The sequence below is a fragment of the Hakea prostrata genome, chromosome 1 (genome assembly GCF_041222555.1).
Source record: "Hakea prostrata isolate BN-2017 chromosome 1, UWA_Hpros_2, whole genome shotgun sequence".
In the NCBI taxonomy this organism is placed as follows: Eukaryota; Viridiplantae; Streptophyta; class Magnoliopsida; order Proteales; family Proteaceae; genus Hakea; species Hakea prostrata.
Window position 1 is genome coordinate 26,339,110 of NC_142600.1, and position 24,862 is coordinate 26,363,971.

Here is a 24,862-nt window from a genome sequence, read left to right on the forward strand (position 1 = left end):
CATTAAAGATTTTAAGCAGGTGAAAAAGAAGAGGCAAAGAACGGCATTGATGTTCTTCCTTTCATTTTTTGAATTTCAGTTTAGATTTGATGTTGTAATTTGTTCTTTTAAGGGGAAATAGAAGGGAAAAAGAAGAAGAAATATTTCGGCATTTTTCCCAAAACAACCTCAATAGGCTTTAAGATCTTCCACATGACCTTGCTGAGTTATTTTCTTCCCATACCCTCAAATTTTCGGGATTTTCTGTTGAATGTACACTAAAAATATGTCATTTTCTCTTCGTTGTCTTTGATTCGCTTGTTAAATATTGGATGAAGACGGAGACGTTAGCCACTTGTTTTGCCTTCTCCTTTTTTGTTGTAGACCTGGTGTGTGGTGACTGTGGTGAAGTGGTGTTGCTGGAGTTGAAGAGGGAGAAGGTAGAGAGATTCAAGAGAGGAGAGAAGATACGTTAGGGATGAAATGGTTAAGGATTGTAATATTTTCAACCATAAGATTAGAATAAGACACGTGTTCATTATATAACGGTCAACTGGATGAAACAAGAGCTTGTCAAGAGTGGAGGTGATAAAAATCTAGAGAACTCAGAGCATTTATATTGGGGTCCAACTTCTGAGATATGGAACCCATGATCTTGGAGATGATAATCGTACCATATCAATAGGGTGGGGTCATCCTCCACCACCCCACCCCACCCCACCCCCTCCCCTCCCCCGGAAAAAAAACCCACTATTGGTTTGCATATGGTTTGGTGGTCAAATCTTGCAGTGATCAAGAACTTATGCAAATGGTGTCATTACCATATGGTTGAGGTATTTGGATATCAATACGGTATGGTTCATTTTTGTAATTTTGTGAATTTCAATACGGTATGGTTCATTTGTGCCATTAACAACGATTCCTGGTCCTATAACCGATTCGTCAATCTTTAAACCCTGCGCCCTCGGTGGCGCCTTTGTTAGATGAAGGAGAAGGAAGACAAAGACAATGGGAAAAAAGAAGAGGAGAGAGAGAGCCGAAACCGATGCAGAGAATGGAGAAGCGAAGAACGAGTTTGAAAATGAAGATATCGTTAAGCTTTCCAGTGGAGAAGCAGACGAGAAAAAAGAGAAGAAAAGAAAGAAGAAAAATGGGGAGAAGAACAACAACGAGATACCAACCTTCAGCATCGCTGTGTCTGGTTCAATCATTGACAACGCACAGTCACTCGAACTCGCAACACTAGTAATCTCCCCTAGTGTTAATGCTTTAGTTTTTGTTCACGATGATGCTTCAGTCTTTCTATCCAAAATCTTACCTCAATTTCTTTTTCAGTTGGCTGGTCAGATAGCTCGAGCTGCTACCATTTTTCGAGTCGATGAGGTCAGTCCTAGTTACTCACTTAATTTCTGTTGTCATTTTTCGAGTGCTGTTTATACCCTTTAATGTTGTTCGAGTTGAGAGAAGGCGTTGCCAATTCACATAAATGAAAATTTTGCCTTTTATTGACGTAATAAGTGTTGAACTTCACTGTGACAAATTCATGGGAGGGTTTAGATTTCCTGCTTTGACAGGTGATAGTATTCGACAACAAGAGTGTGGTGGTAGACGATTCTACTCTTACAACAGCAGGGGATGCTGATGGCAATGAAAGTGGTGCTCTGTTCTTTGTAAGGATCTTGCAGTATCTCGAGACACCTCAGTATCTAAGGCGGAATCTCTTCCCTCGGCATAGCAGCTTAAGATTTGTGGTATCAGTCCCAGGGTCTTTGCAACTTTCAATACTTTGATGGAACATTTTTTTTTCTTCCATTATTTGAGTGCATATATCACTGTCTACTCTTTCTGTCTGGATTTGGCAGGGATCGTTGCCACCTCTTGATGCTCCACACCATGTACGAAAGCATGAATGGGCTCCTTATCGTGAAGGTAATATCTTTCTATATGCTGTGTTTTGTCACTTGAATGTTAATGACAATCATTTCATTGACTAGAATTCGAACAACATGTATAGGGTGACATCATTTTAGATAAACAACGGATTAGAAGCTTAATAATGAATGGGGGAATGGCTGAAACCTGTACCTTGTGGTGGTAGATAACCCTTGTCTTATGATCAGGCTTGGTAATGCACCTACAACTCAAATCTTGAGATTTGTATCCAAGTTAGAAGCAAGATAGTTGCTTTGGAAAAATCCAACCCATTAGCCTAGAGAGAAACCATAAGTTTTGTGCCGAAAAGACTTTTGACCGTGTCCTTGTAAGGTTAAAAGTTAACCCCTAAATATTGAATAGAAAAAATTCAAAACCCTGGGAACTTGCTACTTCTCCCCTAAGCAGCCTATACTCTACTGATCCCAGGCCCTTCTAGAAAACAGTTTTAAGAAAAGGAAAAGAAAAGGTGCAACGGGAGCTTGCGAGTAGAACAGAAGGAAATGGCAGGCCTCCTTTAGAAGAAAATGGCAGGCCTCCTTTAGAAGAAAATGGCAGTAATAACAGTATTATAAACTAAATATTAATAAATCTCAGTAATTAATCTGCAGTGAAGAAATATAATCTGAAATTAATTCTAGAAATTTGTTACATCCTAAAAATCCATGAGATGAGTGAATAAATAGTATATAAACCTGAAGGTTGAAGGAAGGAAGAAACAATGCTAAGAATTAGCAACAAGAAAGGAAAGCAAGCGGAGAGAGGGCTTGGATTTCTTCTACCTTGAAAATTATTGTGAGGTCTTTTTCCTACCATAGAAGGAGTCTGTGGTTGGAAGGTATTCTTAGGTGCCCACATGGGGATATCCATACCCAATGTTCCCATCCCTATGATAAAAGTAGCATCCCAAGTAGGTGGACTTTTTAATCATTTGGAGTTTAGCTTCATAAAATATTTTCACCCTCCCTTGATTGTGCATTCATGTTTTAAAATTATTTCCTTTTCTTTTTGTTGATAATTATCGTAATTTTTTTTTGCAGGTCTGACATTGAAGGAGAAAGCTGGAGACTCTACGAAAACACTAGTTGATGTTGGTCTAAGTAAGGTCTGGTTGCACTTGTCAAGATCTGTTTATTATGAAGAGATTCTGTAGGGTATTGATGGTAACTTTGATCATGTGGAGGGTAATTGTTATACCTGATTACGATGACAACTTACAAGTGTAAGTTTGATTCTAAAGCTTGTAGTGCATTGTGAATTAGTCATTAAATATCTACAAAGTACATTAACCACATACCTGCAGTATTAGCTCCATCCCTTCGGTCATGTGGACAGTAAGCTGTGAAGTGGTCAGAGATGAGTGGTAAAGGCATTATCATGCATTCATGTTATTATGCATTTGCTGAAATCTTTTTATGATTAACATATTCTATTCAAACAAAAGAGAGCTATAGTGTACCGCAACAATGGTAAAATCCAGGAAGAGCACCACCTATTTGATAATACTGGTAAATTTTTAGATCATTTCGGAAGGTGTAAACATAAACCTGAAAAGCTCTGCTCGGTATTACTGCAATTCATTTTGTTTGCCTGTTACATCAATAAAAGCAACTATGCATGCCAATCATATGATAAACCGTAATGTAAACCAAATTCTTGGGTTCTGAGTTTTGATATTATGCCCTAGAATTGGGTTTACTCGATGATCGTCTTTAATGTAACCTTGGATTTTGAGCCAGTCTTCAGGATCTTTCTTTACTTAGAACCAGCTTATAAATAGGCTTACAATAAGGTTAGGGTTACTAATGGGATGGGATGGGTGTCTTATGGGATAGTTTCGAGAGGAATCTTGGGTAAGTATAAGTTAACAAAATTTTGGATGGGCTAAAGAATTATGTTTCTTTGGTTTTGGGAGGCTAGGGGATGTTTTAGGGTTTTAATGAAATCAAGATGGGCTTGTGGTTTTGACAAATGTTAAAATAGGCTGGTGGTTTTGGGATCAGTTAGGGTGTAAACAAAACTAGTTGGGATGGAGGCTTTGGGTTTTGGTTGATCCAAAGATCCTATGGGAGGAGGTGTGCAATCAGGTTTTGTTGATGGGGTTGTTTTGAGATACCCAGACTTACCCAAGAATGATCAGGGAATTTGGCGGTTAGGTATGGGATGGGTTCTTGAGGATTTTCATGAATTTTGATTCTTGATCTTGCCTTCTTCTCTCTTTCTTGCTTTTCTTTCTTCCCCTCTCCCCCCCCCCCCCTATTTCTCCCTCCCTCTCTCTCTCCTCTATGCTGCCGCAGGATCAAGATAGGCAAGAAGGGGGAATGAGGAAGAGGAGTAGGGGATGGATGCTGCAGGGTGTGGGAGGGGTGCAGGAGGTTTCTTGGGGATACTGCAGGGTAGGGAGGGCTGTAGTGGGCTGCGATGGAAGGGAAGGGATAGAGAGGTACTTGCAGATCAAGGATGCTGCTGTTTGCTCTTGAGTTGAAGAAGATGGTCACCAAGATGAAGATTTATGCTGGAATTTCAGAATACTAATTCAAACCTCTGTGCCCAGGTTGTGTGGTATACTGCTATCTTCCCACGACTCCAAGCCTTTAAATTATTTTACCTCAACTAATTGTTACATGAGAGGGTGTCTCTATTTATAGCCATATTACGTTGACACTTGGACTCAAACTTAGGATTCTTAACTAATTAACAAAGATGGACTCTGACTAGGGAATTCACTTTGGGTTAGAATTTCCTTCACAACTCAACAGCAATCAAAAGGAATCTTTTAAATAACTTGAAAAATAAATAAGTAATTATCCAGAAAGAATCTTTTTTAAATAATATTCCCATTGGGACTCCTAACCAGACCAGGACTCTAACCAGTTGTCCTATCAAAAAACAAAGAGTACATCCTTGCTCCTAAAGTTATTCTGGAGTACTTTGGAGCCCAAAAGAGGTCGGAAAATGACCAAATACCCCTAGGGTAATTCGGCATATTTTTGGCGTCACATGCTTGTGGGCTGAGTTTGGGCCTAAAAAGGCCTTATGGTTGCCAAACCTGGTTACATCACTCTCTCAGGGAACCAGCTGTATTCTAGGAGATTTCATGGAGGAAATAGGGTTTCTGATCCCAAACAGTACCCAAGATGGGTTCGGCCAAGCTTGCAAACAGTGAATTGTTTGCTGAGAAGCTTGTACCCGTGCTGTATTATCAGATTCAGACCTGGGAATGAACTTAGGTATAAGGGCTTTTAAGGCTTGGCAGGGATGATACCAAGGTTTGGCTGCTGCTGAACTTGAGTTCCAAACTGAATATGTAAGTTAGGCTTAGGGAAGGCTGCTGTTGGGTTTTGGTTGGTCTTAAATGGGGCTGTTGTATTATTTTATGATTTCAGGTTTAGTCTAATAAGTTTAGGTCAGTCCTAGATAGATTAGGATGTGTTTGAAGAGTCCTAAAGGATTTGGGATTCTTGGATTAGGCTAGGGTTTGGGTCGAGTGTGAGAGGAGGGGTGGGGATGCTAATCCTAAAAGGGTAATGTGAATGGAGTTGGGGTTGGAGAGATATAGGAGTTCTAAGTCAATTAGGGTTTAGGGTTTTCCAAGGTTGAAGATGAATTGCAGAATTTTAAAAGGCTAATGGAGATCCTAAGAGTCGGACTAGGGTCTAGGAAGGGTGCCATCCTACTGGGGGTGAAAGGAGGGGCTAAGGGTTATGTGATGAAGTTTCAAAGGGAGGGGGTGGGCTGCTGTTGCAGGAATGAGAGGGGAGGACTGGAATGGGGAAGGGGGAGGGGCTACACTTACTTTGGGAAGGCTAGAAGTCTGCTGTAGTGTTGAATTGCTGCTGTAGATTGAAGAAGTAAGCTGGAAATTGAAGAAGAAGATCTCAAACTGCCTTGGCCTTCCCAAGAAGCCACAACTTGACTTGCCTTCAAAATAAGATTTCATTTCATTCAATTCAATTCAACTTGTGATTACATGGTTTGCAGAATTTATTTATAGCCTCAAATAAAGAAATAAAGGACTCTTATGTTGGAAAATCAATTAGACCTCTAATTGGCTTTACCAACCTAATTACTAATTGACTAGGACTTTAATTTGCACAAGAAAACTCCATAACTTACTCTAGAGTCCAATCCAAATTCTAAGAGTAGATATGGAGTCCTAATAAAAAGGAGAATCAAAGTAGACTCAAATTAGGGATTCCAACATATTTGGGAATCTCACCTAGACTAGGACTTTGCAATAACTTTCAGAATACTAAGCCAAATAATAAAACAAAAATAGATCTAGGGTCCAGACGACAAAGGGGAGTCACTAGAACCCACCCAAATTTTACAAAATTACCAAAATGCCCCTGGTTCGAATTAGGGGTCCTAGATTTTTTTTTTGGGGGCGGGGGATCAACCCCTTGGCCCTGTGGAATCCCTAGAGATAATTTACATCACTTAAACTCTGATTACTCTGCTTTTTTTGGGCTTACGTGTTGTAGGATATGTATTGGTCTCTGTGTCTCCTATGGGCAAGACCCAAGTTTATGGGAGGCAAAACTTGATTGAACTGATTTATATAACTTATTAGGGAAAGTTACTGTTGCCCCCCTGTATTGTTGTGGAATTACTACCTTATCCCTTGCACTTTTGAAATTATCAATCAAACCTTGTATTTTGCCTACTTTTACTGTTAGAAGCTGCTTGTTAACTGATAATGTGGCATTTTTTATGTTTAAAAATGCACAAACTACCCCTGGTATGAGTCTTAGAAAGTGGGTGAAGGCATCACCCCCCTCACTCATCTTCTTTATTTTTCCAATATAGAAAAGAATTTCAGAGTGTGACTTAATAGATTTTCCAAAACAAAATTTAAACATGCTACTGATTTCAAATTATGTTCTCAAGTTCTAAATTCAGATATTTATTCCAATTGACTAATCGGAATTTTTGTCTTCAATTGTATCTTCAACCTGAGCTTATTTAATCAGTATTCTGAAACTTCACTAAGATCCAAGAATATGTGTCCTTGACAGTCCCTAAGTTCCTGTGGTACTGTTCCAGTGAGGTAGTCAGCAGGTAGGTCTAAACTTTGCAGTTTTGATAACTTTCCAATATCTGTTGATTTATCATTTGAGAGCCCATAGCCACTCAAATTAAGTCAATGAGTTGAATAGCTGTGATGGAATCTATGCTGTTAGTTGATTTGAAGAGAGGCTACACTTGCAGAATCAATTCAGATTTAAATAAGCAGTTTCGTACTAGAAAATCCAAAAAACTTCCAACCATTGAGATGGGGGGTCAAAATGGAAAAAACAAAGAAGTGACAGTTGATGGAGAAGGGATGGAAGGAGACTTCAGTGGCTAGAGATGGGATTTAATCCAAACTAAAATCATTTTTTTGGATGAATAAACTAAAATAAATTAGAAAAAAAGAAAAGAAAAGAAAAAAGAACTGAAATGAGACCTTCAGTTTGACGGGGTGAAAGATGGAGCAGCTTGCAATCTAAAACCACTCGCTTGATACTTAACAGAAAAAAAAAAAATTCTTATCCAATATTTGGCCAAACAAGAAAGAACAATCATGCTCTATTTTAGAAGGTCTTTTCCTCCGCCGATTTCTGGGAATATGTCTTAATGTTTCGAGGATCTGTCAGTGCTTGAGCTTCTGTTCCTTTTTCCTTTTTTGGCTTGGTAAACCAATAAATATTAGAAGCACTACTTGCCTCTTCCCAGCTGCTGTTTCACATATGGTAGCCAAAAGTATGTTGTTCACTACTGCTTGATTCTAGTATAAGCTGTGAAGGTAGAGCTGTGGATCAAGAAGTAGCAGTGAAAGCTTTGGTGTTGTGTGTCAATAGGAACATCAAGGGTGGTGATCAGTTAGAAAGCAGTCAGAATACAAGTCTTTAAGGTGATAAGTAACAGTATAAAGAGAAAGTCATGGTGGTTTTTGGGAACTGAAGAAGATGGGTGAGGGCCGTATGTCCTCATCCATCTCTTAAAAGCATATGGTTTTTAATTTAAGCAATTAGATGAAGTATATAATGAACCTTTCACTCTTAACAGACTTGACACTGTTAGGCATGAGGGGGCAATAGTTACTTTGTAGACCAGTTGTCACATCCCGCTAAATCCACCAAGGGAGTACCCTATCTAGATTACTTGGGGAGTGATCTACGGTCCCGACGATCCAGTTTAGGAACAATCATATCCACTTAGCACAGTAACTTAATCAAAAGCAAGAACAAATCTTTATATTCAAATAATTTAATAATAAAAGTCAAGAAAGGATCTCAGAGGGATCACAAAAGAATATCAGAGTGCGGAATAACACGATACCAAATAAAAAGGCAACTGTAGAGTATAGCGGAAATATACCCCACAACATGCGCGGAAGGTAGATCGAAATCTAAAGCACTGCTCTAAGTTAATACAAGTAAAACAAAAGTCTAGAAGAAACAAGAGAATCAAATCAACATCTAGCACACAACCCCATCGGCAAATGAGACGATGCTGGCTACCATCAGGAAGAGCCAACAACATAGTCCAAATCTGAGTATTGGTCACCTCGCTGTTCATTACCTTGTCCAAGGACTCCTGGAGCTGCATCATATAAGGAAGGGTCCTCCATACTATAGCACGGGTTCTCTTTCGATCTTGCAAAGTCATCTAAAAACAAGTCCCCCAAAGGGTAAGCTCAAAAGAATTTAGCAAGTATATCCAAACACAATAAGCTTCTTCACACACAATTAAGGCAACACAAATGTAGTGATATAAGACGATATATGCAAGTATGCTTCTAACTCTATTTATGTATGCTGGTCTTTATTGGCAGACACACATTAAGTCTTACATCAGTCTTCTTTGGGCGGTCTCATCACTCTTCCTTCACGGCACTCAAGTATGTCTGTTGGGTAAAGTCTCATTGAGCCATGGTTGGGAATTAAGTCACCACTCTCTCACATCACCATTGGTCTAAGATCTGGCGCATGTAAGGGACAAACCTAAGCCCAGTGCAAGGTCATACAATCTCGTACTACAATGGTCCGGATATCTCCCCTCACGCCTAGTGCTCTGTTGGTTCAATACCTTCCCACCTATGAATGGAATCCTCAACGAGAGGCATCTGTTGGATTACATCCCTTAACCCAGTGGTCATCCACATATAATAGACATGATGATCTCCATATCCTCTCACAGGTCATTTCACCAGTCTTGAGTGCCCATGAACCCTTATCTATTATATGCAACCCTACCTCTCTATGATGATAGTGGGCCTGCTCGATACAGGACCCAACCACTACCATCACGGGTTAACCCGCTTCAATACCCCTGCCGGAAGGGTAGTAGTACTCAAGAGGTCACCTAGCCAAACACTTCTAGACATGCCCTACATATGTCAATCAATAATCAGGGAAAGCGCCAAAGGGCACCATAGGAATGCGTCCCATACCGCCTCCTCTGGTATCCTATGGCAGAAATGCCAAAAGGCATTCCCCATTTCATGACCATAACTTAGGCATTCACAACATAGCACGATTCCATACATATTTCATTCACATTCATATTCTCATCATAGTCCAATTACATTCACATAAGTCCATAGTCAATTCTAATATTTAAATCACATCATATGCATGCTACTATAGTTACAGAAGTAATAAAATGCTAAGAAAGTAAAGCAACAGTAGTTAAATCATGCGTTCAAGTCATATCGCAATAAGCATACAAATAAGCATATTGTGAGTTGGAATACTCACATCGTAATCCGAATAGGAAATCTTCAATTGAGATATGGGAGACCAAGACCAAGGTTAGCAAATAACCCTTAATTCGAATTGAAGATAGTCCAAGATCAATTAACCTCTTTACGCGCTCAAACTTCCATATCACGATTCCACCCGGTCAAAATGTTGGGTAATTTATACCCACCGGATAGGGCAATCAGCAATAAAGAGAACGCAAATATTTACGTGAAAAACCACGAGACAAAAGAAAACTCCAATATTTAATTAAATATAAACAAGGAGAGGATAATCCATTAATAGGATATTCCTTTCTTTTAGGATGTTATTCTAAGGAGGAGGAGGCTTCCTTTTAAAGGCTTCTCCTTACCACTCTTGTCCCTCACCAAGCAATGTGGGACTAAAGGTTACAACACAACAAAAGCACCAAATTCCTCCCCAAACTTGCTCCACTAGTTCTCTCTCCTCTCCCACTAGTTTTCTCTCTTTAAAATTCAAAAATCTCAAATTTGGGTGATTGGGGAAAGTTAACAAGCATTAAGGAGGTGAAATGGCCATTTTGCCATTTAGAAGAGAGAACCGGTCCAACTGTCTAGTCCATGGTTGGACCCCAAATGATCTCCAATTCAGGTGATTTTTGGCTTGATGGAAAGGTCTTTCGACGATCTTCGATTTGATACCTTATTCGCATCAATCGGATTCTCCATCGTTGATCTACGTACATTCAAAAATTACCCTAAGAAAAAGGTTTGACACTGAATATACCCCACATCACCCAAAACAGATAGGGTGTCCTGGCTAGGTTTAGGGCTGGATTTCACATTCTCCCCCCCCTAAAATAATTTCGTCCTCGAAATTGGGGAGTACTTAGCTTCTAAAGAGATGGAGATACATCGCTTTTATCTTGACTTTCTTCTCCCAAAATCTACGGAAAAATAACACTAAGTATTTTGTAATAAAAACAAAGAAGTAAATCTAACATGCTTTGAAAAAAGATCGAAAGTATGATCATAGCTTCATAAAGATTTCACAAGGATCATGGCAAAGATCAATATGAAGATCATAAAACCTTAAGAATGAAAGGAGATTGTAGAAGAGATGGTTGCAAGGATGCAACATCTTCTTCATAGTCTCAATCACAAAGAATAAAACATAGTAAGAGTAGATCATTACAACATAAGAGAGATTACTAACCTTTGATTGAAGAATAGGAGATGAAAAGCTTGAAGTCTTAAAACAATTAGAAGGAATAACAAATCATGAAGATCACACTTGATTTCTCTTCAAAATCATCATGTGGAGAATTCACAAGGTTATAGAGTGTATGGAGATCCACTCTAGAACAGAAGGGATAGAAGGATCAGTCATGGGAATGACTTAAGATCGCTCTCCTATCATAGGGAATAGAGGCACAAGAAGAAATCGTAGAGAGAATAGATCAGCTTCGGGGTAAACTTCTATCAAATGAAACTAGGCAACTCATATGACAGAGAATAAATTGAATAATGCATGTGATATGTATACATTTGGCACAGCAGCAAGGTTAGGGTTTGGTGGGATTTCACAATGAAATCCAGCCCTAAACCTAGCCAGGACACCCTATCTGTTTTGGGTGATGTGGGGTTTGTTCAATGTCAGACCTTTTTCTTTGGGTAATTTTTGAATGTATGTAGATTGACGATGGAGAATCCGATTGATGCGAATAAGGTATCAAATTGAAGATCGTCGAAAGACCTTTCCATCAAGCCAAAAATCACTTGAATTGGAGTTCATTTGGGGGTCCAACCATGGACTAGACGGTTGGACCGATTCTCTCTTCTAAATGGCAAAATGGCCATTTCACCTCCTTAATGCTTGTTAACTTTCCCCAATCACCCAAATTTGAGATTTTTGAATTTTAAAGAGAGAAAACTAGTGGGAGAGGAGAGAGAACTAGTGGAGCAAGCTTGGGGAGGAATTTGGTGCTTTTGTTGTGTTGTAACCTTTAGTCCCACATTGCTTGGTGAGGGACAAGAGTGGTAAGGAGAAGTCTTTAAAAGGAAGCCTCCTCCTCCTTAGAATAACATCCTAAAAGAAAGGAATATCCTATTAATGGATTATCCTCTCCTTGTTTATATTTAATTAAATATTGGAGTTTTCTTTTGTCTCGTGGTTTTTCACGTAAATATTTGCATTCTCTTTATTGCTGATTGCCCTATCCGGTGGGTATAAATTACCCAACATTTTGATGGGGTGGAATCGTGATATGGAAGTTTGAGCGCGTAAAGAGGTTAATTGATCTTGAACTATCTTCAATTCGAATTAAGGGTTATTTGCTAACCTTGGTCTTGGTCTCCCATATCTCAATTGAAGATTTCCTATTCGGATTACGATGTGAGTATTCCAACTCACAATATGCTTATTTGTATGCTTATTGCGATATGACTTGAACGCATGATTTAACTACTGTTGCTTTACTTTCTTAGCATTTTATTACTTTTGTAACTACAGTAGCATGCATATGATGTGATTTAACTATTGGAATTGACTATGGACTTATGTGAATGTAAGTGGACTATGATGAGAATATGAATGTGAATGAGATATGTATGAAATCATTCTATGTTGTGAATGCCTAAGTTGTGGTCATGGAATGGGGAATGCCCTTTTGGCATTTCTGCCATAGAATACCAAAGGAGGCGGTATGGGGGGCAACAATAATTTTCCAATTTATTATGTCTTTCCTTTTTCAGGAATTTAACTCCCCTTCTTAATCCAGTACTTGTTCCAAACTTTTCAATCCCTTAAAGAAAGAATGACACTCCAAGCATCAGACTAAATCTGTGAAGATAATAGTTTATTCTGTGATCAAGAAGTCAGAAATCAATTCCAATCGATTAATGTCATGTAAAGGGAGAAGAGTGAAAAGTACTTGTGAAGATAGAAACTGACAGCATAAGCTCAGTTCTCTCCAAGCTTGGTTACATGTACAAAGTTCACCCTGTGGTATGTTGAAAACATCCATTTGTAGCTGATCATGTGGTACAGTTCTCCCTGTATAGCAGAATTAAGTTTGAAAAATAGCTCAAACTAATCAATATTATATGTGGGAATTCATCCCACAGAAGGGGAGGAAGGAAAAAAAAAACACTATATGTGGAAAGTTCAGAAGAGAAAGCAATTGATGTTGGTTTCTGAAATCGGAAGAGTGGCTAATCCAGAGACCCTAGCTATCCGACAAGCTGAATTGTTAAATCATCTTGATGCGACTCAAGTCAAGAACTAACATTACCAATCTTAGCTAAGTGACCTAGGTATGAGGAATTGAGGATAGATCAGGTACAGGAGCTTTCTTTATTTTCCCCATCTCAAGTTACTTCTGTTTGCAAAAATTATAATGCTGGCTTAGGCTGATGTACTCCTGGATTGATAGGAGATCAAACAGGAGCAGTAAACATGATCTCCAATGAACAAGTAGGATCGAATAGGCCAAATTCAGGTTTCTACTCAGTTCTAGGGTTAGGGTTTAATGTTTTGGATATGATAGGAAGGTGTAGGATAAGCTATGCATTAAGGTTTTAGGGTTTTTCTGAGAAAGGAAATATTGCTGGAATTGAAGTTCAGCAATTTGGAATTAGGGTTATGTGGAAGAGAATAATTTGGAAATTCTAGGGATTAAAATTCAACCAAACTTGAGTTGTTTTGTTAGGAAGATGTGGGGACTAAAACTTGAATTGGCCAGATTTGTAGATTATTCTGACGGTTTGGTCTAGCTGAAAACTAGGGTTTTCCAGCAATTGGATGAGATAATGTTTGATAGGGCCATAGGGTCTTAAGAGATAGAATGCTCTGAGCTTTGGATCAATCCCTCCAACGGGGTGAAGGAGTATTTGATCCAAGTTTGGCTTTCATGGCTATTTGGATAGATCTTGCCAGAATTGAGGTGTTGGGAAATTGAAAATAAAAAGGGGAAGTGAAGCTGACTCTGTGGCTGTAGAGGATTAGAAGAAGAATGTTTTGTTGGTATTGGGGTTTCATAAACTCACTGGTTGCAGTAGAACCTTGACAGCAGCTTTTTTTTTTTTAGTGCTGAAACTTCAATAAAAATCAGAACTTGAACACTAACTTGAAGAAAATCTTAAAGAAGTTGGGAGAGCTTTATTTCTAACCTCCTGAGCTTCAAAACATCAAGGAATTGATTGGATCAAACACCAAGCCCATCATTGGACTACCCTATTATTACTAATTTCACCCAAGCTGTCAATTGTATCAAACACCAACCCCACCAGCCTTGATCGAACACAAGACGAAATCTTCACCAGAGAAGAGAGCAGTAGAAAGCTTTCATTAATATCAAAATTCATATTCAAATACCTGTCCTTGTTACAGCCTTGGATAAAAGACTCAAAGATTGCTCTCAATTACTGTCAACTTATATTGAACCTCAGAGTTGACTCAATCAATATAACCCAAAACAAATTAAAAATAAACTGAAGAAAGTAGGCACCTAACTACCTAGGTTTTAGGCCCATTAAAGTGCCCTAATACACAAGAAACCCATAGGATCAAAGGCCCAAAGTATATAGAACCCAACTCTAAACTTGCTCCTAATAACACAAGCCTATTTGGGTGATGAATCTGCATTATAGGGTTGAATCCCAAGTTGAGAGTTTTTTGTTCTTTTTTTTTTTTTGGGGGAGGGGGAGTGAGAGGTGGCGAATCAGTGTATCTTAAAGTTCTTTTTTGATCTAGCCACGCTTTAATTGCAAGTCAAGATTGGCCAGGGCAATCCTGTAATTACCAACCACACAGAGACACATCCATGACAAAACTGTGTTCAGGTCTACTTGACAGTGTATCACCATTCTACAATTCAAGTACTCCAATATATCCAAAAACATGCAAAGTAGATATATAGCACCAAATTTATGTGGTCTGGCCAAACTGCCAACGTCCACAGAGTAATACCCTACTTAGGGTTTCCTATATTTCCCAATACACTTCTTAGTGTTTTCACTGCAACAATGGTTTAGGAACTCCAATCCCTGTTTCATTCCGACGTACAGCTCAGGAAAGGGCAACAACCCCAAGCCCTAGACAAGGCCCCAGCTTGCTAGGTTTACAACTTAAAACTAGAAAATCAAGTTCTCCTGAATTACATCGATGGTCTAGGTTTTTCTTCATTAAACATAACCTAGGGGGAAAAAATAACAACTTGCAAATGTGAATTACCTCAGCCTGTGTAATCCAGCAGATTAATATCTTACTCAATTGCTGGTATCATGGTTGTCAATGCAACAAGGCGAGGCGAGGCAAGGCAATAGAGGGCAACGAAAACCAAGCGACACCAAACAAAGTGAGAAGGCAACACCTAGGCCTAGGCAAATGCTTTGACAACCATGGCCTGTATTGCAGGAAATTAATTTGATTAAAACATGAACAGGAGCAGCAATAGCTTCTCTTTTTTTTTTTTTTTTCTTTTTCAAATCTAGTCTGCTTTACATCTCTTAAGCTTTTCTTAAGTTCTCACTTATCTGCTGTGGTTCTTTTGGACTCTCAGTCTCTCTATTCTTTCTCAACTATAATCAATGCATGGTAGTAGACCCTGCAAATAATACTTTTAGACCTCACAACCCTCTTCTCTGATTCTCTATTTGTCATGTGATTGTAAGAGTGGTAATTCTGCCAAAAGAAAACCTTTTATAGTCACAAGTCTGTAAGAAAGGTTAACTTGTGTCTCTCCTTTTGCTTTGCTTAAGGATGTAACTTCCCACTTAAGAGTTCTCATGTTGATCGGATTCCTAGCAGATTTCCCGTTTGGTTTATACTAGAGTGACGTGGCTGCTTCTAATATATAGACCCTTGATTCAATTAGATCCTTTCCCATCTCCTAATTGGTTGTGATCAGTTGATCCCAGCTTGCTCCTTTATGCTGTGTGTGTGTCTGTCTCTCTCTCTCTCTCTCTTTCTTTCTTTCTTCTTATTTTTTTATTATTTATTATTTTAAATCTCAAGCTGTTTTAGAAATCCATTTAGTAATGGATCCTTGTTCATGTATGAAACCTGCTAGAGTTGCCATATTACATCAAAATCTTATTCTTTGTTAATCTCCTTATCCTCTGTATTAAGTTGCTATCCCACAAATTATCTTGTTACCTCTGCACCTATGTCTCATGGGTTCATCTATTTCCCAAAGTATGCTGCTACACCGTATCAAAACCAAGAAGCAGTGAAATAAACTGAAACATTGAACCGGTTCCAATAACTTGCTGACCAACTTGCTGACTTAATCCAAAAAACCCTTTTATTGAACTGTATCCAATTAAAGATGTCTAGATTCATCTTTAATAAAACCAACATGTTATATATTATAGTTAGGCCCTTGGAACCAAGTTAATGTATTGATGCATCATTGAAGAACGGCTCTATCACCTCACTCAAGTTGCTTACAATGGCAACCTATGGCCCGATTGCCCAACGATAGCCATCTGAGCAGATGGGAAATTTTTGAGTGCAGAAATTTAGTTTTTAAGTGGCTTGTCCTCCTGAGACTGGTGATAGGTAAACTTTTAAACCCTAAGTTCAATATCTCAGTAGTTTGTTCTTTTTGTGGCTGATTTCACCAAGTATTTCTTAAGACTTAACTTTTCCGTTTCCTTATTGCTATGATACTCAACATATGATACTCAACATTTTGTTTTTTATGAAACCTGAAAGCAAAACCTCTGAACTTCAATAATTTCAGTTTTCATAGATCATATTGGGGGCATTTTCCTATTACTTTGTTATATTCATGACTCCTTTTCATACCTACCTATTAGAAGTAATGACTGAATCTGAGAGTATTTGTCATTAATTTGGTTATGGTGCATGCATAACTGTGCAGAACGTTGCTGTTGACCAAGTACTTGAACCTGGGATCCGAGTAACTGTGGACATGGGGAGCAACCGCCATTTGGAACAAGGTATGGGAACTGGGAAGTACTCTGTTGTTTTACTCTGCTTCTACCAGTTTCCTCCTTCTCCCTTCCTTTTCAAGAATATGTTCCATTTAAAACTGAATTTATGCATTTCTTCTTCCTTCTTTATTTCTCATTTAGGCACTTAACCTTTGTCTGCATGATAGTGAAGAATGTTGGTTAGATTTAGTGGCTGGTTTATTTGAGAGGAAGAATTCTATAATACTCTTAATGCACAACTGGAACTCTTGAACATTTTAGATGAACTATCTTAGCATTTTCTTAGTGATTGTTTGATATATATAATTTGCTGGAACTTGCATCCCGGTATCTTAATCCTGTTATCTTATACGTAGATTATTCACACAAGGTTGTGCCATCGTCCAAGCCCAGGGAGATGGGATTTTACTGGGGCTACAAAGTGCGATATGCTTCCAATGTTACCGCTGTGTTCAAGCAGTGCCCATATGAGGTACCTATTATTTCCATCTCATCCATTTCTTTCAAAATTCTGGGAGTTCAGTTATTAGCTTATAAGGAGTGTATCCAGTGCACGGTGCTCCTGTCACTATGATAAAGAGTTTGTTTCCAAACTCAAACCCATGATCGCTTGGTCACCATGGAGCAACAATGACTACAACAAGAAGAAGAAGAAGCACAAACCTGTCCAAACTAAATGGGACCTGTTACATGGATCCCTGCCTTCTAATGAGCTGTATTTGAGGCCATACTATATACAAGGCCCAAACCATGCATACCCAAATGCATATACTTTCTCACTACTTTCCCTAAGGTTAATTTAGGTCCGCCCCTAGCTCTTCTAGTTCCTTCGATCGGGATTAAATCACTCCTCTATAAAGGGGCATTTAAAGGCCTCCGTTGATTGTGGCCGTGCCACCTCGACGGAGCAACCTTACTTATAAGTTTTATCATTTGTAGGGTGGATATGATCATATCATTGGAACATCAGAGCATGGTCTCATTGTTAAATCATCTGAGCTCACTCTACCCAAATTCAGGTACCGTTTATTTTATTCAATTGCTAAGTTTGAGAATGAATCTATGGTGTTTGAACCAGACAGTGTATTAAAACTTTGCTTTGTGTACTGCTATTATTACGTGTGGAATACCAGTTTATGAATCGTGGGGGTACATGATCTATATGTACCACGGTTGTACGTGTGTCAGGTACACACTTATTTTATTTTCTAGTGTAGGATCTATTTTCTATTTTCTGTTTTCTAATATGCATTTGTTATAGGCTAGGATGCACTTTCTTTTTCTGAGTGATCTTTAGGAGAGATTCATTCCTGAACTTCTATTTTCCCACTTGTTCTTCACCTTAGTTTATTTACTGCTTACTGTTACATGGTATCAGAGCATTAGGCAAAGCAGGGACTGGAGCTCCTACTTTTTGCAGTTTTCAGAGTCTCCTCCAGATTTCCTAGATTCCACTGCAGCAATGTGCTATCTGGTTCCTAGTTAGTTGGTGAAGTAGGGAGAACTCTTGGGACTAGGGGTCCTACAAGGACTGGTTAGGTGTACTCTAGGTGGGGGCAAGTCCTAAAGCAAAAGACTGAATACAGGTGGGGCAGGAGCAGATAATTAATAAATATGCATGTAGACATAATAAATAGAATAATGGTCAATGTCATCCTAAAGTAATATGCAAGACCAAACAAAATTCAGTTGGAAGACATGGGGGCGGGGATCATGGTAACTTAACTCATAATTGAATGCAAATCTATTAATTGTTCTGTAAATAATAGGTGCTATCCTAGCTCCTAGAATATGCAACTAACAATAGAAAACAGAAAAAGAACCAATGTAGGAAAATCCTATAATTTTAATGCAAATAAAATCCTACTGTAGAAAGTTGGGAACTAATCTTAGTTAAAAAAGAAAATGTAACAGTTGCTGGCAAGCAACCTGTGCAATGATATTAGAAAAACATAGGCAGGGATTATCTAGTAAAACAGAGAAATACGTATACCTGCTGATTTCTGGGGATAACTCCAAAACAGCAATTGATGAAATAATAAACTAAAAGAGAAGACACAGCAGCTAAGGCATAGGGAAGAAACACAATGACCAGGGGTGGGGGAAAAAAAGGCTGCCATGAGAGATAAAAGGGGAGGGTTAGGGCTGCTTTAGTAGGATAACAAAAAGAAAGAGAGAAGAAAATTACTACTGTAAGGTGGTGTGAAGGTTTCATCATGTGAGAGAGAAGGGAGAAGAGAGAAAAGAAGAGACTTACTGTGAGAGGAGAAGAATTCACGTCAAGAGAGAGTCCTCTAGCAAAAATAAATTTTCTTCTTTCAAACTCATTCAATATCCCCAATTTCTTGAGTTACATATCCTTTTATAAGCAAAAGGCAGAAAAAATGAATATTTTCCTAATAATATTTGAATAACTAAGGCCAAGTCTAGAAATTCAGAAAAGGGACACTTACGTGAAAACTATCTGATTATGACCCATGGGTTGGACTAAAACCCAAATAGGCCCTCTAGGACTAATTGAAGCTATTGAATCAAACAAGCATCCCATCAATTCAAGGAAGAGATTATATAAATTCTGCTTATCCATGTAGAAACACGGCAACCCAATAGGAGAAAAATGCTGTAGTTAAGGGCTATACTCATCAGGGGTTGTGCTTCTCATCAAACCAAAGGATGCTAGTCCAATAACCTCTAAATTTGTCATCCATCCATATATGTGCTGTGGTAGGTTGATCTCTATGCTGACACCAATGACAAACTTGAAAATGTCATTCCATATACCTAATGTCCTCATTAGTTGGCCTTCTAAACCATGAACTGAACCTGTTTCTCTCTCCTGCATCCTGACATGATGAGCACAGTAACACGGATCAGCTTATCCCACCTTAGGCATTGCCATAGGGTAGACTGATCAACAAATTGAATTTTCTATTCCTTTTATCTTAACCAATATTGAGGACTCAATCTAGCATCCTCTGAAGATCAACTTGCGTAGGCATTAGCCAACTGGCCTGTTGAGACGAGCATTGCGATTTGGCAGTTGAACCAGCTTATAGTTCACTATTGGGTTAGCTTTTCTGAAACTATGTGTTATTTTTCCATTGAATTTCGGAAAGACGTGACACTACTACAATTCATCTTTGCTTTGCAGACCATAGAATTCACTGGTTATTTATTAACACGAGATCTAATTCTAAATCACATTTAGCTGTGGTCAAGCATGCCCTAGTCTTTCGCTTTTTCCAAACCTTACCACATGAGCAAAAAATTCAGCGTCAAAATGCCTCTTGCTCCTGCGTGTCCTGGGTTTCCCAATGAACTACCATCAACATTTAGCTTTATCTACCCTACCTCTGGAGAATCTTCAACTGTTGCTTTGGCTGTAAAGACAATGTTCTCACTTCAAATCTGCTGGCTATCATTAATTCATTTTGAGACAAGGATCTTCCTATTTTGTAGATCAGATGCAACTTCAGCTCTCTTAAATTCTTCTTGCTGGTGGTGTTTTGTTGTCAGGAAAACTTTTCATATCTTTCCATCCACATAAAATACGGAATGAGGAAACTGCCGTTCAACCGAACTGCCCTTAAAGGGGTTTCTCTCAATTTTCTCCTTCACCACACGTATAACTCAGAAAAATGATTAGAATTTAATCACAAGAGTTCAAAATTCTGCAGAAATTCCTCACACCTAGGAAGTATATTCACACTATATTAAGTTATGATCTTGCAACTCCTCTTTAAGGCACAATTCAAACCTAGATGGGAAAATTGCTTGTTTCTCACAAAAGCTAATCCTGACCATGGCAGAGCTTCGGACCAAACAATCCTCTTATGGCAATGGTGTACTTCTCCATACTTGTGGAATATGTCTTTGTTGTCTCTTCCTATGACAGCTTGATTAAGAAGTTTTACCCAAGGGTTGCAGTCTCCGAAAGCATTCATCACCATGGGCTTTTAGAATGTTTATCTTTTTTATTTCTTCAAAAATCTCCTTAAGAAGGTGAGTGAGTATGTGGGGCAAACCGCTAGTGTTTATTAGAAAGTCAGCTATACAAGTGTGTTTATCTGCAAATAAGGAAATATCCGGCTTGAAATTTGTAACAAAGTGGTATGTTATGTGCCTAATGGGCCCACTTTGGTTTATGGGCGCTAGATTGGGTGGAGCTTTTGGTGCATTGGTCAAGTACCTAACACTTGGTATCAAATCTGGCATCACATGAAGGGTTCAAATCCCCAGAAAGGGCTACCTAGGTGAAGAGATATTTGGGGGAGTAGAGTGAAAGCTACCAATAAAGGGCTGCCTGCTGCAACCCCCACCGCTGACCTGCCCTCACCGCGCAACCCCCCCCCCAAAAAAAAAAAAAAAAAAAAGAGGAGCAGAAAATTTGTTTGTGAAATTTAAAATTAGCCACAAGCGCATAGTATCACGTAGACAATGGGTTGATCATAGGGAGATAAAAACTTTATGTTATCTTCCTCTGTTTTTTGTTTTTATTCGTATTTTCGTCTGGTGTTCAATACCATCTCTGATTTAGTTTAGATGATTACTTACTTGTATCCCTATGCTTTCACAGGCACTTGTTAATTGCTTTTGGTGGACTTGCTGGTTTGGAGGAAAGCGTTGAAGAAGACAGTAATTTAAAGGTAATACATTAAATGGAGCATTCTTTCGGCATGATTAGACCTTTGTTCAGAATCTGATAGCCATCTGGTTTGATATGAATGTTTGATGGAGTTTCTCTGTTTAAATTGTGTTCAGCAAAATTTTAATTGCCTAGTATCTTTGCTGCTTCTGAAGTTCAGACATCATCTTTTTTGGTTATCTCATATTTGTCATCATTTTTAATTTATCTCTAGGGATTCCTGCTGCAGTTTTCCTTTATTTTGAGAACCATCACTTCCCTTCTTGATTCTGCTATCAGGTTATGTCCCCATTATCTAGGAGTGGGGTTGTTTGTGTTTTTTTTTTTTTTTTTTTTTTGGGGGGGGGGGGGGGGGACGTTGTTTGGGATGATTAAATGTTGGTGTTGTGAAGTTGATTACTAACCCAAGTTGGAAACTATGTGGCTTCGATTTTGCTTGATGTCTAGTTTGTTTCTATTTTAGGGAAAAGATGTTCGTCAGGTTTTCCATTCATACCTAAATACATGTCCTCATCAAGGGAGTAGAACAATCCGAACTGAGGTATTCTTCTGTCTTGCTCAGTGATTTGTTGATATATTACTTTTATCTGTTCAGCAAACCTGGCCCTTAAACATTGCAATTGTTGTGCACAGGAAGCCATTTTTATATCCCTACAGTATTTTCAGGAACCAATTAACCGTGCAGTACAGAGATTTGAAAGTCAGAATCTGTCTAGTCCATGATACTGAGTGCAGAGAATTGATGAATCTAATCTCTATGACCCCTAATATTTGGAAGAAAAAGTCAGCTCTGATGTTCCTTCCCTAACAGACAAAACCAGGAGGAGAATATGAAGAGAAGCCTGCTGGGTTTGAAAATTTTCCTGTGGATGCATCCTGATTAAGCAACATGGGCTACCTTGTAGGCTGGGTAATTGCTTTTTTCCCAACCAAATATACATTTCACTTGAATATTTTTAGGATGAAGCATTTTGGATGTGCAATATAAGGGATAGGGTTTTGTTACTGAATGTATATTGTCCCTTAATTTGTGGTTTTATGGTTTTTAAGAGGCCTTTAATGACTATCTGGTGCGGCACAATTAACTCCACTATCGCTGGGCATATAAATTGTCTTTTGAACTTTCATCAAACTATTGGGAAAGTATTTACACCATCTGAGGGATGTAACGGTTATCTTTGGTTTTAGGGCAAATTACATATAGATTTTCCTGTATTATTACATTTATTAATCTTAAAAAAATTTAATTATAGATGTTCCCTTACTATAGCAAAGCTATCCATTTATGGCTTTCAATTCTTAGGCGATATCTGTAATTGATTTTTTTTAGTTGTTGATGTAATTGATTATAAACACAGGAGGTCTATATGTAATTTGTCCTTGGTTTAGCTTGCAACTTGCATAATTGAGGGGAGATGCGGCTGAAGGTCATTCATGAAGAAACTGAATTTTAATTGTCAGTAATAGGTTTATGGTAGAGGAGAAGAAAATTCATTAATTTTTAGAATGATTGCTAATTCTTCCGCTGGAGGTGTAGGATAAAAGAGAACAGGGAGAGCAGTTGGTTGCGAGAAAGAATATTTGAGTTAAGGAGTTCCATCTTCAGGACTATCTACATTTTTGTACAAGAACTAGCGCATAAAAAAAATTCAAATGTAGGGCTGTAGGGTAGGAAAATAAAATTTCAAAACAAAATTTATATATTTATTACAAAAAAGAGAAGGTGAATGTCAATCTCATTGGTAAATTTAATTTAATTTTTTTATTTTATTTTATTTTTTTGAGTTTGGATAGTCTATCCACGGATAGAAGAATTAATTTTAATCCACATAAGTGGACGTTTAACAAATGCCTTTTTAAAAATACGATCAAATTTTGTAAGAAATTAATAAAAATGGGTTGTGAGTTGTGACCCGTTAACCACCATATTTTATCCTAGTTTTCATATTACCTTAATTAAATCCAAAAAATCCCATAAAATTAGCAATAAACCATCTCTCTACCTCACAAACCATCTCTCTGTGTTTGCATTCGTTATCTCTCTCTTTCCCTCTCATCTTCAATATTATTAATTCTCTTCAATGTTGTATGAATTAGTCAAAATAACAACTTATACAAGGTATGGTTCCTTCACTTGAGGTTTGCAATACGGACCGGAAACATTGTAGACTTTTAAATATATAAATAAATCAATATATATATATATATATATATATATATATATATATATATATATATATATATATATATATATATATATATATATAGGGTTATCTTTACACTTGTTAATGATAGTCATTTAAATTGTGCATTTTGTATGGTTTTTTTTAAAACATTTTTTAGTGTAAAATATTATTCTTATGTTTCAAATTATTTATTGAAATCAAATAATACATATTTTATTTCTTAGCGAAGGAAGAGTTTAGATCACCAAAAGCGATAGGGGTAGGGGTGCAAGTTTGGCCCTGGCGGCCCTGAGCCCACCCAGAGCCTGAATAGGGCTTGGGCTAAAGATTTTGGCCCTAAGAGTGGGTTAGGGCCAAAATATTCTAGCCCTGAACTAGGGCCAAGGGCGGGCCTGGGATTACTCTCTGGCCCGCCCAGCCCATCCCGGCCCGTCCCTGATTTTTTGTCCTGATTTTGGCCCTAATCCTAGCCCTGATTTTGGCCCTAATCTTGGCCCTGATTCATCGGCCCCGATCTTGGCCCGATCTTGGCCCGATTCCGGCCCCGATCTTGGCCCTGATCTTGGCCCTGATTTTGGCCCTGATTCTGGCCTTGATTTTGGCCATGATATTAGCCCTGATTCTAACCCTGATCCTGGCCCTGATTTGAGTCTAAAGACTCTAGACCCTCCACCCACATGAAGAGGAATTAATTGTAATACATATGGGTGGATACTTGACATGTGTCAAATTTTATAAACATGATAATGTTTTGTAGAAAATTAATAAAAATAAATTATAACCTCATTACCAATGTAATACGCATCTATTTGATTTTGGGCCTGATCCTAACCCTAATTTTGGATCTAATCTTAATATTAATTTGACGATGATCATGTACTACAGTACTAGATTTTTACCCTGATCTTCATACTAACATAATATTGATATGAGTCTTGATTTTAACATTTAGTCACTTTGATCATATTAGACTATAAATTCACTTTTTATATTATTTTTAAGGTAATTTTTATTTTCAGTAGGGTATGGATAATGAAGCCTGCAAGGTTTTGAATGATAAGACCTGTATCTATGGTATGCCTTCAGAACTTATCCAGTAGGATTAAATACATATTTAACAAATTCCATGTCAGAGTCTAGGAAGGCCGTGCCAATATCACTTGGGTCTGATTTTCTTTGTCTACAGTGTTTTCTTCCTTCATTTTTATGTATGATTTCTGAATTTTTAATTTTTAGTGTGGTGGTTAACTACATCTCAAGTAATTCAATAATACCTCAGGCAAGCTTGAGGAGTTATATATCCATTTAAGTTGTTTATTTTATTATTACTTTTATGAGTCAAAAGGCAAGTTAGGTTAGTTGGACTTCTATTTTGTGCTTTTTTTTTTCTTTCTGTTTTATAAACAAATGTATGACATCAGAATTCATGCATTATTTGGAATTAAAGAATGG

The 24,862-nt window shown here is 38.1% G+C and overlaps 1 protein-coding gene across 2 annotated transcripts; it reads left to right on the forward strand.

The window, feature by feature from the left end:
* The first annotated feature begins 842 nt into the window (after window positions 1-842).
* On the forward strand, window positions 843-22,454 carry LOC149028508 (methyltransferase C9orf114 protein). 2 transcript variants are annotated; one of them, XM_089137218.1, is made up of 11 exons: window positions 843-1,224; window positions 1,315-1,362; window positions 1,554-1,730; window positions 1,842-1,908; window positions 2,952-3,016; window positions 16,507-16,585; window positions 16,936-17,051; window positions 17,519-17,598; window positions 21,156-21,225; window positions 21,688-21,765; window positions 21,882-22,454. In XM_089137218.1, the coding sequence occupies exons 1-11, from the start codon at window positions 988-990 to the stop codon at window positions 21,945-21,947; spliced, it is 1,083 nt and encodes a 360-aa protein (XP_088993344.1). In that variant the 5' UTR covers window positions 843-987; the 3' UTR covers window positions 21,948-22,454. The 2 variants fall into 2 exon arrangements, with proteins under 2 accessions (XP_088993344.1, XP_088993339.1); XM_089137213.1 differs by having other exon boundaries at window positions 846-1,224; window positions 21,858-22,452.
* The last annotated feature ends 2,408 nt before the right edge of the window (window positions 22,455-24,862 follow it).